The sequence below is a fragment of the Morone saxatilis genome, unplaced genomic scaffold (genome assembly GCF_004916995.1).
Source record: "Morone saxatilis isolate NCDOM2014 unplaced genomic scaffold, NCSU_SB_2.0 Contig5, whole genome shotgun sequence".
In the NCBI taxonomy this organism is placed as follows: domain Eukaryota; kingdom Metazoa; phylum Chordata; class Actinopteri; family Moronidae; genus Morone; species Morone saxatilis.
In genome coordinates this window covers 20,345,408-20,358,572 of record NW_023340095.1, presented here as the reverse complement: position 1 = coordinate 20,358,572, position 13,165 = coordinate 20,345,408, and the positions used below count along the sequence as shown (strand labels likewise).

The following is a 13,165-nucleotide window of genomic DNA, read 5'->3' as shown; positions in this document are numbered from 1 at the left end:
CTGTGGCTTGACTTCATTTGTAAAACTGTCTCTTTATATCCAGTGAGGTGGATTCATAATTATGCCAATTTGTACTCAATTGATGAGCCAACAATGAAACGTCTGTACTGCGCTGGTGGTAAAAACCTAGGATTCAGTGTTTTCTCCACAAAAATCTATTATTTATATATTTATTATTAAAAGAAAAACATAATCCATAATCTGGGGTAAATATTTTGAAATGTGCACTGCAAATCCCCTGTAATTCGACAATTTATTGTTTTTATTTTTGCATTTATTTAGAGTGAATCTGGTGAATTATAACAAGCCCATTTTCATTTTTTCCCATTTTTTAACACAATTAAACGGTGGGCCATTAAAGTTGCAAAACCTTATTACCATAAACCTTATTTACTGGAAACTTGGAAACTTGTCAATGTAAAATGTGGTACAAAATCAGTTTATACTAATCTGCTGCTTTTAAAAACTCCAGGAATTATTCTGTTGACATTAAAAAAAATGAAAAATCTAATCAATACGACTTCAAAATCATAAATAGAAATAAACAAACAAACCAGGAAGAAAAGAAAAAAGCAAATTAAAAAGGCATTTTGTTATGTTTATTTCAGTCGTTTTCAGGAATGGCAAAAAAAAAAAAAAAAAATCATATAATTAATTCATAACCACCTTTTTTTCAGTGGTATCACTTTGGGTGTATTTTTCATCCTGTATTGGAGGATAAATTGACCCAGGAGTTTGGCTGAGGTGTCTTCCTGTCTGTCAGCCACAGGAAATGGCTCCACACAGACGAGGCATTTAGCTCCCAGGTGCAGACCCACCATTGGACGGCCTTGCCCAGATGGATAGTACTCCTTCCACCATAAAGACACTAGTCTTCCCACTGCCCTGAAGCCACCGGTGCTCCTGCCCTGGTCCAGCCTCATCAAAAGGAGCCTGGAAGCTGGGAGGCGGATATGCTGGGCTGCCGCCCCAAATCAAGCTCACTTTTCTTTCCCTTGTAAGTGGTGGATAAAAAAAGTGGGGGAGGTGCACTTTTCTGGTAGACACCAGCTTCTTTCTTTCTCCTCCTTTCTGACTTCTGTATGTGTCGCTCCTTGCAGGTGTCCTTTTTTCTCTCTTGATGCCGAAACCAGATCCCAAAATACAGTCAAAACGATCAGGGCTGGTTTTCTTTCATTACTCAGTTTATTACCTCTCATTGTTCGACAGCCACTAGAAATCAAATTGAGCTCACAGGCACGCACACAAACACACACACGCACACACACACATTCATCCTGGCTGCCTGCACTCTGTTCTCCTGCAGGTGCGAGGCCCATCCGCCTGGCCCTTTTCATGAGGCCCTCCCTTTCCTGTCCGTCTGCAGCCGTCCATTCAGCTTCAATCACAGCACCAGCCGGACGCCACCGGACCACTGGCAGGGAAGGGAAGCGCCTCCGCACACATCTTTCACTTGTTGAACGACAAGAGAAGAGCGTCTGGGGAAAAAAGAAAGGGTCTTCCTCCTCTGAATCTCCTTCTGCTTTCATCGTAAACAACTTGCTTTCTGTTTGTAACGGTGCTGTCCTTCCCCTCTTCCCCCTGCCTTCCTTTTCTCCCGCTCAGATGGGCTTTACAAGGAGGGGGAAGGGGAGGGGGGGAGTGCAAAAAGAGGACGGCCAGGCACACTGTGCTGTGAACGGAGTGATGCTGAGGTCTTTTTGTGGCTCATGAATGGCACATTTGAGGTTTCCAGCCTTGCTCGGTGCCCCAAGCCAGCTTCACCTGTGGTTGGAGTCAATTGGCCTGTTGTCTGCCTGTCTGGAACCATGCCCAGCTCTCTGCCAGCCAATTTGGTTAGCGTAGCTGCTCAGAACTGAGCAACAATAACCTCCACCTCAAAACCATCAATTAACTTCAGGCACACAATGATGTATCCATTCACTGTTTGCCAAAACTGTACTCTGACACGATTAATACCCATGCTATTACTACTAATACCTGCTCTCTGTCACATAACAAAGAACTGATGATTTATTTATTTATTTAATGGCTTCCAAGTTGTTAAATGACTGTGGTGGTGCATTCCATTAAGCTCATGATGTGTTTTTTGTGTGTGCTTTCAATTAACTTCACACAAAGAAAAAGTTAAAGAAATGTTACTCATGTTGTCAGGCACTAACAAGAGTCTACAGTTACACTGGTGGTTCATTCAGGCACAGCGGTGCCTTGAGCTAAATGCTAACATCAACATGCTAACATACTCACAATAACAATGCTAATTTTCTGATGTTGAACAGTCACAAGATCATCAAATTCATTAAAAGTCATCCTCTGGGGACCATGAATGTACAACATTGATTGTTATTCAATAGATATTTCAAATTCTAACAAAAGTGGTGGAATTACCACTACCATAAAGAAGTACAATTTTAGAAAAGGACGTCACAGTAAAAGTTATCTTGCAAATAAAAAAACATTTGTCAGAGCAATGGCAATGTCCTTGTTAACCTTTATTCACCATTGTATGCTACCTGTTTTACTGACACTGTCAGACTGTCCTCCTGGTTGCATTTATCTGGATGTTTTATCCAATACAACCTGCAGGGGAAGGATCATTATGTACAAACCAGCAAATATCAGGTAATTTTTAACTTCAGATTATCCACATTTGACCATAGTAAACTGAATTATAAATTCGGTGCTACTTACAAACCAAACAACAGAGAGAAATTAAAAATTCATTTGTATAACAAAACATTTTGGTGAGATCTTCCAAATGTAACTTGGAGTATTTTGACCTCAATGCCAATTGTATAGGATATGATGTGTGTTTGAATTCTGCTTGTTTGTCTCTGTAACCCATATACACTACTGTACAATACTTTCACTTTAATTTAAATTCTCTTTTACAGCAGTGTCCTGGCAAAGATAGCCATGGCATAAAGAACAATATAGAGGTTCCAGTACAGCCTGGAGAAAAAGGATCATCCTCTTCTCTGCTTGAAAAACTGTCTCTTTGTCTCATCATATCAAAAACACCGTAAACGTCAGCTCATGGGAGTTTTTATCTTTAGTTGTGCAAATGTTCAATCTGAGCTTGGTAAGACCAGTTTTAATGCTGATGCTCTTTACACATGGAATAATACAAAATTACAAAATAAAAGATTACTATAGAGTTAGTTGTCAATTCTTAATAGAATGTTTGAATTGTGCTTTTATGTCTAATGCTTTCATGCTCTATAGTCTTACTCCTCAAATAGAGATCCTGATCTCAATAAGATTTTTTTCTTCTAATACCTCGCTTTAAATTGTCACAATTTTCAATGGGATTTTGCTGGTTTTGCCACCTTCTACCAGTTGTTTCTTATTTAACTGTCCAATATGAAAAAGATCAGACGTGCATATGTGTATTTCTAAAGAGCACATCATGTGTCTGGGAGGAGTTGAGCTGAGGTGGGGGTATGTGAGGGGAGCATTTAGCTCACTTTTCCACTGTGTGTGCTGTCATTCTTGTCTCACGCAGCTGTGGAAATGAGATAAAACTGAGCGGCCACTTTAGGAAGCTCTCACTCACTGGTGCAGCCAGAACCCTCTGAAGCCCCAAAGTAAAAGCCTTTGGAGACTTGTCATTGTGCTGGATGGCAGCTGTATTCTGCGTGCAAAGGGGGGATCAACAGGTGGAGGCAATGAAGATTTGATTTTTGCAGTTTGTGGATTTTCTTTTAAAAACAGAAGTGTATTTTTTCCTTGACTATTTTTGGTTTGTCTCTCAAGCTTTACCTTTTGCTAAATACATTTTTAGGAAGACGACGCCGAACTGCAAATCAGAAGACTGGCACACCTCTTAAGAGACTATGAATGTGCTGTCAAACCCAGTGATCAGGGCCCAGGAGCAGTCTCTAGCTCTCTGTGGACCCGGGTCTGTCCAGGATTTACCCCACTGCCCTCCAGGGTTCAACCTGAGCTCTCGCCTAAATCCTCCACCCATGCTTGGCCTCCAGAGTGGCCAAAGATCCACCAAACCTCAGAGGGAGCTGAGCCCTGAGGAACAGCAGGAGCTCAGGAGGAAGATCAATAGCAGGGAGAGGAAGCGGATGCAGGACTTGAACATTGCCATGGATGCCCTCAGGGAGGTCATGGTGCCTTACGCTTCCTCGCCATCTTCTGCTTCCTCCTCTCAGTCTCACCAGCCTGGAGCTCCACCAGGTCGCCGGCTCTCAAAGATCTCCACCCTGGTTCTGGCCAGGAACTACATCCTCCTGCTGGGTTCATCTCTGCAGGAGATGCGGCGGCTGTTGGGGGAGGTAAGCGTGGGCATGGGGGTGAACACAGGACCGGTCCCCCGGCTACTGCTCACTGGGGGGTGGCCCCTCATCTCTGGCCCCAGTCAGCTCCTCCTCACCCAGGAGTCCCTCCTCAACTCAGCAGCATCCTCCTCCTCTTCCTCCACTTCATCGTCCTCTGCTGCTAAATGTCCGCTGTTGTCGCCGGGCCCCATGGAGGCCTCGCTGGCCCCTGTGCAGTGGAGCTCTGCAGGGGCCTCAGGTGGGCCCCTGTGCCCCTGTGGAGTCTGCAGACTGCCCAGATTTAGCCACTCCACACCGGCTCCAAGATTCCCAAAGTGACACCTTAAAGTTGAAGAGGATTTCCCAAGAACGGACTTGATGACTGTTACATGTATGCAACATGGTTTTTATATGAATTGCTATTTAACATTTTTAACATGTTTATAATAATTTACTGCAATTACTCACGATTATTCTTTGATCTTCTTAAACACAATGGATCTATGCTGTAGTTGGTAATGAAGTAAATCTAATAATCTCCTTTATGTTTCAGAAATAAGTTGCATATGTCACAAACAGAGAAAAAACTTTGATGATTCTTGAAGAAAGTGTGAGGTGTAATGGCTGTGTGCGTGGTGCGTTTGATTGCAGTGTTTGATTGTTGTGCTGCTTGTTGTGTGAAAGATACCAAATCAAGGACTCCTATGAATTAAAAATTACAATATTTAAAACCTCTAAAAACCTATTCTCAGTTTCTTACTATGTCCTACTGAACTCATTATTAGCTGCCAAAGTAGTTAATAATGAGACATTTTTGTGTTTGTGTCTGTGCACTTCTCACTGGTTTGAAGTGTGCAGGGTTGTGTCATAAAATGGTGATGTCATGTATTTCCAAGCACTAATTACAATTTAGCAAAAGAGTGACAGTTCTTTGATTGTGTGCTTGTTTCCTGTTTTTTCCCTAACTTTTACTTTAATTGTTGCTTATCTAATATTCAGTATTTTATATTAAAGATTGTGTGTGTGTGTGTGTGTGTGTGTGTAAGGGAGCAGTAGAGAGCATGCAGGTGTGTTAAGACAAATTTCAATTTTATACCAAACGGAGTCTCCTTCTTGCAGCACTGGTGGTGTGAAGTTCAGAGAAGCAGTATTGTCAGGTTACTGGTTTGATGTTTGTACCAGCGATATAATATGAGAGGGGAAAGTAAAAGAGGAGCACTTGTCCATCCTTTTTTTTTACCTCCGCTGAGGGGCCCTTGAGCAAGGCCCTGAACCCCCAACTGCTTTCAGGTGAGTATGATCAGACGGCTCTCAGCAATACATGCCTGGATAACTAAGGGCAAAATAATTTCTTCACTCTGGAAAAGTGACTAAATGAAATACTAAATTAGGATACATACTAAAATGCTTGATTATGAGTGTCATTTGAACTGTTTTTTAAAGGAAATGAAAGAGAAAATGAAAAGAAAATGGTAGAATGGGGTGAAACAGAACCAGAGATTTACCAGAAGACAAAAAAAACCCTATTAAATCTTTAGGAAAACCTTTTGTTTTTTTACTTTATTTTATAGTTTTCATTTCATAGTAAGAAATTGAAACATGGGAGAAGAGTGTCTGTGTTCTTCAAAATACAGCTGTGTGCAACATATGTGTCCTCCTTTCTCTGTTCCACATATGTATGTCATTGTGTAAATAGAAATCAGTTCCATCAACCATTCATTATTGTCATAAGTGCCTTGTTTTTACTTAATTGTGATAGAAAGCATCAAGAGGAATCCCAGAACTACAATTATGATCTTCCCCACCAACCCTGTCTTCCAGAAATTATGTTTATATACTACTAAATTATTTTCCAAATCTCTTTTTTTCTCATGAGAATAATATGAATTGCTTCCTGGATTATGTTCATAGGCAACTTCTTCTCGGACTTGCCAGTCAAAATTTTATCATTAAATTAATAAAATCCTAATCCTGATAGCATTAAATTCCCCCTTAAAGGCATTTTCTTTGCAGATTAGAAAAATGATTGCCAATTGCCAGTTTTTTACACTATTTGCCATCATTTTCAAGGTCAGTACTGCATTGCCTGCTTTCCCACAATACCTTGAGAAGTGATTCACTTATAGAAAATGAATGGAGGCAAACTTCTCCTCGTGCTGCACCACGTCAATTGGGTCTTCACTGCTGCTGCTGACAAGATGCTGAGCTGAAAAGCTCCTTCCACCCTCCACGCCACCCGAAAATAGTGAAACAGTCCTCATCTCTCCCCCTATTCATAGCCCCAACAAGCAAAAGATCAAAACCCACCCGTGTAATTACTGCTCCGCAGAAAGGAGGCCTTTTGATTATTAGCCCCCTCTCTCTCCTCCATCTTCAAATTCTTGATGTTTTTCCTTGTTAAGGAGCCGGGATTGGTGATTTGGTGCTACTCATTACACTCACTCCACAATATGTTCAAACGCCCAGAAAATGTGTCTCGCTGAATGGGGTTCACTCCTGCAAACTTGCCACCCCTCTGGAAGAAAGCAGGCAGCCTCATTCTGAGTGAGAATAAGAGGCGCTAGTAGAAGGGAGGATATTCTCAGCCACAACCTGGCCCTTAGAACGGCCTGCATGAATAATAATAATGAAAATAATCATAATCATAATGCTGATAAAATACTCAAAATAATTGCTACCCTGGAATAAGAGGATTATGGAGGGTAGATATGTGAATAGTGGCGAGTGAAAGGACGGGAATCTATTAGGAACAGGGAGGACAAAAGAGGAGCTGGATGCCATTAAGTGAGATTAAGCTAAATAAGGCTTGATTTTCTTACAAGGAAAAAGGAGGAAGGAGAAGAGGGTGAGAGTGAAGGAGGAGAGGAGGGGGAGAGAGGGAGGGCCTGATTCATAGATCAAAGTAAGATGGCCAAACTTCACGTCTTTCATTTACATATAGCTGCTTTATCTCTGGAGGGATTAGCTACCTTGCTATTTTCTCCGGGTTGCTCTCTATTCTGCCACCTTTTTCCTACCGTCCATTTCCTCCTGCTCTCAGGATGGTTCAGCCCTTCTTCTTTTTCTTTTTTTTTTTTTAAAGTTTTGCTCCTTAATTTCTCCCCCCTCTCATTCTCTGCTCATTCTCTCTGTTTCTCCAAGAGGCTCTCACTTTCTCGTGTTTGGTGGTTTCATTGTTGCAGAGACGCAGGGGTCTGGTCAGTCTTTGTGTTAGCACTTTAACTCATCTCCATTTCATCACTGTTGTTCAATGGAGCGAGGAGAGCTTGTAAGACAATACACACACACACACACACACACACACACACACCGTTCCCTGTGGACAACGACCAGAAAAGCAGACTAAGCACTGAATGCTTCTTCGTTAAAGGCATAGCACATCCAAAATGTGCCATTGTTTTCTAGGAATGTTACTTTCCCCTCTGTTTAACCAGATAAAAAATGTCTGAGTGAGATTGAAATCTGCTTAGAGTCCTGGCCAACAGGGCAGCATAAGAACATTAATGTGATTAATCGATTAGTTGTTTGCTCCATAAAACGTCAGAAAGGCGATCAGTGTCACCCAAAGCCCAAATTGATGTCCTCAGATGTCTTGTTTTGTACACAACTCAAAGACATTCTGTTTAATGAGTAAAGACACTCGAAAATATTCAGAGAAAATAGTGTCCGATTAATTTGATAGTTGTCAACTAATTGATTAATCATTGCACTTCTAAAGAAAAGTTTCAAATGGGACACAAGAGAGTATAAATAATACCCAGATAAGATTCACCAAAACTATGTAAAGTAATAAAAAGTAAATCATGATGACAAAGTCCCCTAACCTAAATGATTTCATGTGTGTAACCAAAACCAAGATGTTTTTCTAAAATCATGTTTGTGCCTGAACCTAACCAAAATGAACCATAGCAATGTGACATCATAAAACAGATTTTTTTTTCCCAATCAGTAATTAGTGTTGATTTTGGAAGGCACTGACAAACAATGTCGTCCAGCTGATAGACGCACCAGATCATTAAAGCACTTTTACATGTAATTCTTGGGGCCAAAAGTTGTATTTTGTTGGATAGTTTATTATTATTACTTATTGTACATATTATATTCATGTTGAATATTAAAATTGACCTTTTAATTAATCATAAGTAAAACCTATGTCTAACCATAACCATGTATTTTAGTTGCATGACAACTGTATTGTTGTATACTGTAGAAAAAAAGGTTTAAATGTTCTCATTTGCAATTTTTGTTTATAATGTGGCTTTGTTGAATACTTGATTCTGATTGATGAATAACAGAATTCTACGCTCTGTTATTTTTGAATAGTAGGCCACCGCTATGAACAACAGACCTTTCCTGCATCACCCTGTCAGGGTTTATTTTGCAATAATGACCCGCTTGCTGTACATTACTCCTTACTGTACATATACTTTTTTACTCACAAAGTCTGAAACAGTTAAAGAATTTATGCGTTGCAGGAGTATTTTCTTGTCAGATATAATTCCTTGCATGTGCAGATTTCATACCATTCAGTAAAGCATTAGCTATACAGAACCAGCAGGAGTGGAGCTTTGCCCTAACAGTGGATGAATTTACATTCACATACACATTTGACTTTTAAAATGCACTGCTGATATCTTTATGTATGCATTTGGATTTCGGCTAAAGCATGTTGTGTATCCCAACAGTCACTTTACTCTCCAACATGTGTCTCTAATGTGGATCACATACACATCATCCTCCACTGTTCCCTCTCCTACAGCCTCTCATCTCAGAGTGTTGTTTGCCTCCAGCCTTTGTCGCGCTGTTTCATAGCACTTAACCAGTCAACGTGGGGAGTCCTTGGCTTAGGAAGTCCTGAGCCATAAATTTCATCTCCACAATGAGCAGAGCACAGGGGCTGGTCAGGACCCCCATTTACTTTCTAACCCAGCTTTTATTCATTCCCTCCCTAAATAACATCAGGCCCTCCTGTGCTGTCCCACCCTGAAATTCCCGATCCCCTCTGTCACCCCTTCTTTCTCAGACCGAGCCGATACAACAGGGTTACTGCTGAGCCCGCCGGCCCGCTCATTAAGCATCGTGTTCTCTCCCACCCATTCCAGCCCTCTGTCCTATTCACACCGCCGTCCTCATTACAACTTTACAGGCCGCCATCAACCGTCACCTCATTACCCCTATCAACCGGCTAAAAGACCGGCTGTGATGGTGTGTGGTCACAGGAGACGTATTGTCTTTACACAGTCCAGAAATTATCTCAGAGGCTTGGCAAATTATTTTGTTTAGGGGTGATATAAGGCTGATTTTAAGTTGAATCAGTTGAATGTTTTGTTTTTACTTCAAAACTTGCTGTATATTTCTTTTAATATGTATGTTGTTTGGCTTAATTGCTCAAAACATCATTGAATTATTTCTGACTGGGGTTCGTTCAAATTGACTGGAACAGGAGACTATGGCAATGGCTACACACTCAGATGCTGTGGCTGGTAGGCTAGCTCCTTCAAACTTTTATTGGAAAAGGAAAAGGTGATAGGGTTTGCATTAAAGAACAACAAGACAATCCACGCAGCCGGATCAGTGGGACCAGCCCACTACGGCGGAGCTTTCACACCAGGAGGAGAGAGAAAAGAGCCGGGGTAGGAGCCATTGCGGCCCAGCTCCTGGCTAATGTCCGGTCTGGACGAGTGTTCCGAACCGAAAGAGTGCAGAACAAGAGGAGGTCGGCTCTGTGTTTACATCGATGAAGCTTGGTGCTCATATGCATTCAAAGTGGATGGATGGTCTTTCTTTTCATGTGAAGATCAAACCATATCATTGATGCACACAGAATTATTTCCTGGGTGTATACATGTATGTAGATGTGTATTCATATGTATTATTTATTTTATATGTCATTCTATACATTTATGCATGTAGCATGAAGGGACTGCAAACTTTCATTTCATTATACAACCACGTGTTGTATAAAGTGGCCCAAGTCTTCTTTGGGGCCCTAGTAACTCACAAATAGCAGGGGGGTTTCAGGGTGGGACAGTACAGGAGGGCCCAGGGCTTTAACCATCCCACATGCATACATTTGGCATTATAACTCCAAAATGTGTCACTTTCCTTTTCATCCTTTCAGAATTTGTTACAGCACTCTCAAATACCTTTTAATTTCTCACTAATACCTGAGACATTACTGAGCACTGCAACAATATCAGGGTGTGTAGCTTTAAGTAGATAAAATTATGGCACAAGTGTATTTTGAGGGCCTTGGTGCTGAGGTCCCTTTAGGCCACCACTGTCTCCCTTAAGTCACCATTAAACACCATGTCTGCTGTTGTTTTTCTCAGATGTATACATTATTATTGCTCAATAATAATGCAGGTTGATGTAAGAAGTCTGCCCTGCATCACCACTGAGGATATTTTTTTCTGATTATACACTTAGCTGTTCAGGGAACCAGAGCCTTTCCCAGATAGAGGGCAGGGTACGAACTACATCAGATTATCAATCCTTTAGTGAAATGTAGACAGTCTTAACTGAACTTCCATATTCTAACACCAAACATTAAATCAGAGATCCAAATCAAAAGTAGGATGTAAGAGAAGGATGTAATTCAGCTGCCATATCAGAATTTTGTTCAAAAACTTCAGGTTTTGTGTCAAACTGCAGCAGGTCATTCGAATACCAAGGACCATAATAAAATAGACCTTTTTTTTAGATTCAGTTCTCACAGGTGGCACCTTTATCTATCTAAGATTATGTAGTATGTACAAATACGAACTAAGAGCATATAAACATTGTTAGTCAGCCCAGAATGACCTCATACATTAATATATACAAGAACTGTATCCTACACATCAGTGAATGGAACTGAATGATAAGTGAAGAAATATAAAAAATATAAAAGTCTAGAGTAGTCTTTGTAAAATGGACAGAAAAGTCATAGTTTGAACATAAACTAAAAGGAGTGAAAACGCAAGTATGGCCCTTTTAAATGTGTGTGAGTGTGTGTCGCTGTCGCTGTGGTAATGAACCCCTGGCCCTCAGTTTGCCCTCTGAACCCTCGGTGGCCTTGGAAGCAGGAATTCCAGTTAACACATCACAGATCAGTTTTCTTTTCTTCTTGTTTTGTGTTTTTGACGCTTCTCGCCAAACGGCGGCTGGGTGTCGACGAGACCTGACAGGCACCAGCCCTCTCCCACCTCTGTTTTCCTGTCTTCTTTCTTCCCTTCCTTTCTCTCGCTCCTCTGTTTGGGCTCCTCTTTCTTGCCTCCTTTTCTGCTTAATTGAGTTGTTTGGCAGGCAGGCTTGTCAGACAGCGCCGTCTATGTGGGGAGTCTGAGGGGCAGGGGGGCACCCGCCATTGTGCTCCCAGAGACGGGTTAGTTTTTCACCATTACTACTGCATGAGTGAACATGGCCCAGATTAGGACGGGGGGAGCTCAAGTAAAATTTAGGAAATATTATGAGCGTCTTTTTTCTAATATTTGAAGAAAATATGCCTGTGTTTAGTCTTGCAAATTTTGTAGTTGCTCATAAAAAGTTGCCTTCTCAACCCGGAAAACACATCATTCATTCCGTTTGTAACCATAACTTACAAATAACACGACACAGTATATACATCACATTTTCCCCAATGTCATGCTGAGTACAAAGCATTCTAAAAAACATTAAAATTACAATTTGAATTTGAATTAAAATGCATTTTATTTGACATTTTGAAATATAATACAGCTGCATCCATTATTGAGATTTGGACTGTTAAGAGATAAGAGAGTCTACTCAGTTTTAAGTGCTCAGCAAACCCATAAATATCTTCTGCCTATACGAGAGCGTAGAGTGGTCTGAAGAAGGCAAACACTGACTGTGTGTGGAGTCATCAATCATCAGGACAGAGAGCGGGAGAGAGATGCAAAGGAGGATTCTCATTTCACTTTTTTTTTTACATTGATGAGCATGTTAGTGATGTGAGCTTAGTGCTACAGTGACCCACTGAGGATTTAAAATAATAAGAATCTGGTGTGGTCAACCAGCAGATTTAGGATTTTATTGTCCCGCAGCATATACTAAGTGACTCATCCTAGGGAGTTGTTGCAGCTATAACTTCCTTTACCCATGATACAACTTTGTACGTTGTACGTTGCATATTGTAACTTGTCTTCATACTGTGTGATTTATTGTTCCAGGCATTTGCGTCACCCAATTTCTATATGAAAATAGTCGACTTCTGGAAGAGAACCAGGTAGTTTGGATCCAGGACAGGCCTATAATGCCTAGCCCGATTTATTCAGATCAATTATGGTTTGATTTTGCTGTGAGCGCTATGGGTAGAAAACAGAATGTCTCTTTCATTAAGTTTATTTAGCTGTATTATAATCAACTCAGGCCTAATAAAACACAGTGTTATTGGTAGCATTTAATAAAGGTATAAACCTAATTTTGTATTATAGTAGAATTCTTGGTGTCTCATTGATAAAATGAATAAATATTTCATTATTTGCCATTCATCTTCCTGCAAAGACTGCAAGTTCTAATATCTGAAAAGTAACAACGCAGGCCAAAGTAACAATATTGCTTCTATTGTTTTAATTGTGTTATTATTCTTTAATTTTCTTGTTGTGTGTTTTTTGTGTTTGTATTTTGTGACTGTAGAAGCACGCTCTTCTCTTCCCTCAGGGTCGATGAACCTGTCCATCTGCTCCCACACACACCAAAACCGACAGCCAAGGGCAAAGGGGAGACTCTTTGTTTGTGTGTGTGTGTGTGTTATAAAATAAATATGAGGTTTTTGAAGGGTTGGGTGTGTAGTCAGTTTACATGGTACAAGGTCTGGACCAGAGCCACTAGACTTCAGCTCCCTCCCTGAGGCTGCCCCACCCCTCCTTACCTTTAAATCACACACACACACACAC

General features: G+C 40.8%; 1 protein-coding gene across 1 annotated transcript; it reads left to right on the top strand.

The window, feature by feature from the left end:
- The first annotated feature begins 3,756 nt into the window (after positions 1–3,756).
- Positions 3,757–4,797, top strand: olig1 (oligodendrocyte transcription factor 1). Its single transcript, XM_035676986.1, has one exon. The coding sequence runs from the start codon at positions 3,837–3,839 to the stop codon at positions 4,605–4,607; it is 771 nt and encodes a 256-aa protein (XP_035532879.1). The 5' UTR covers positions 3,757–3,836; the 3' UTR covers positions 4,608–4,797.
- The last annotated feature ends 8,368 nt before the right edge of the window (positions 4,798–13,165 follow it).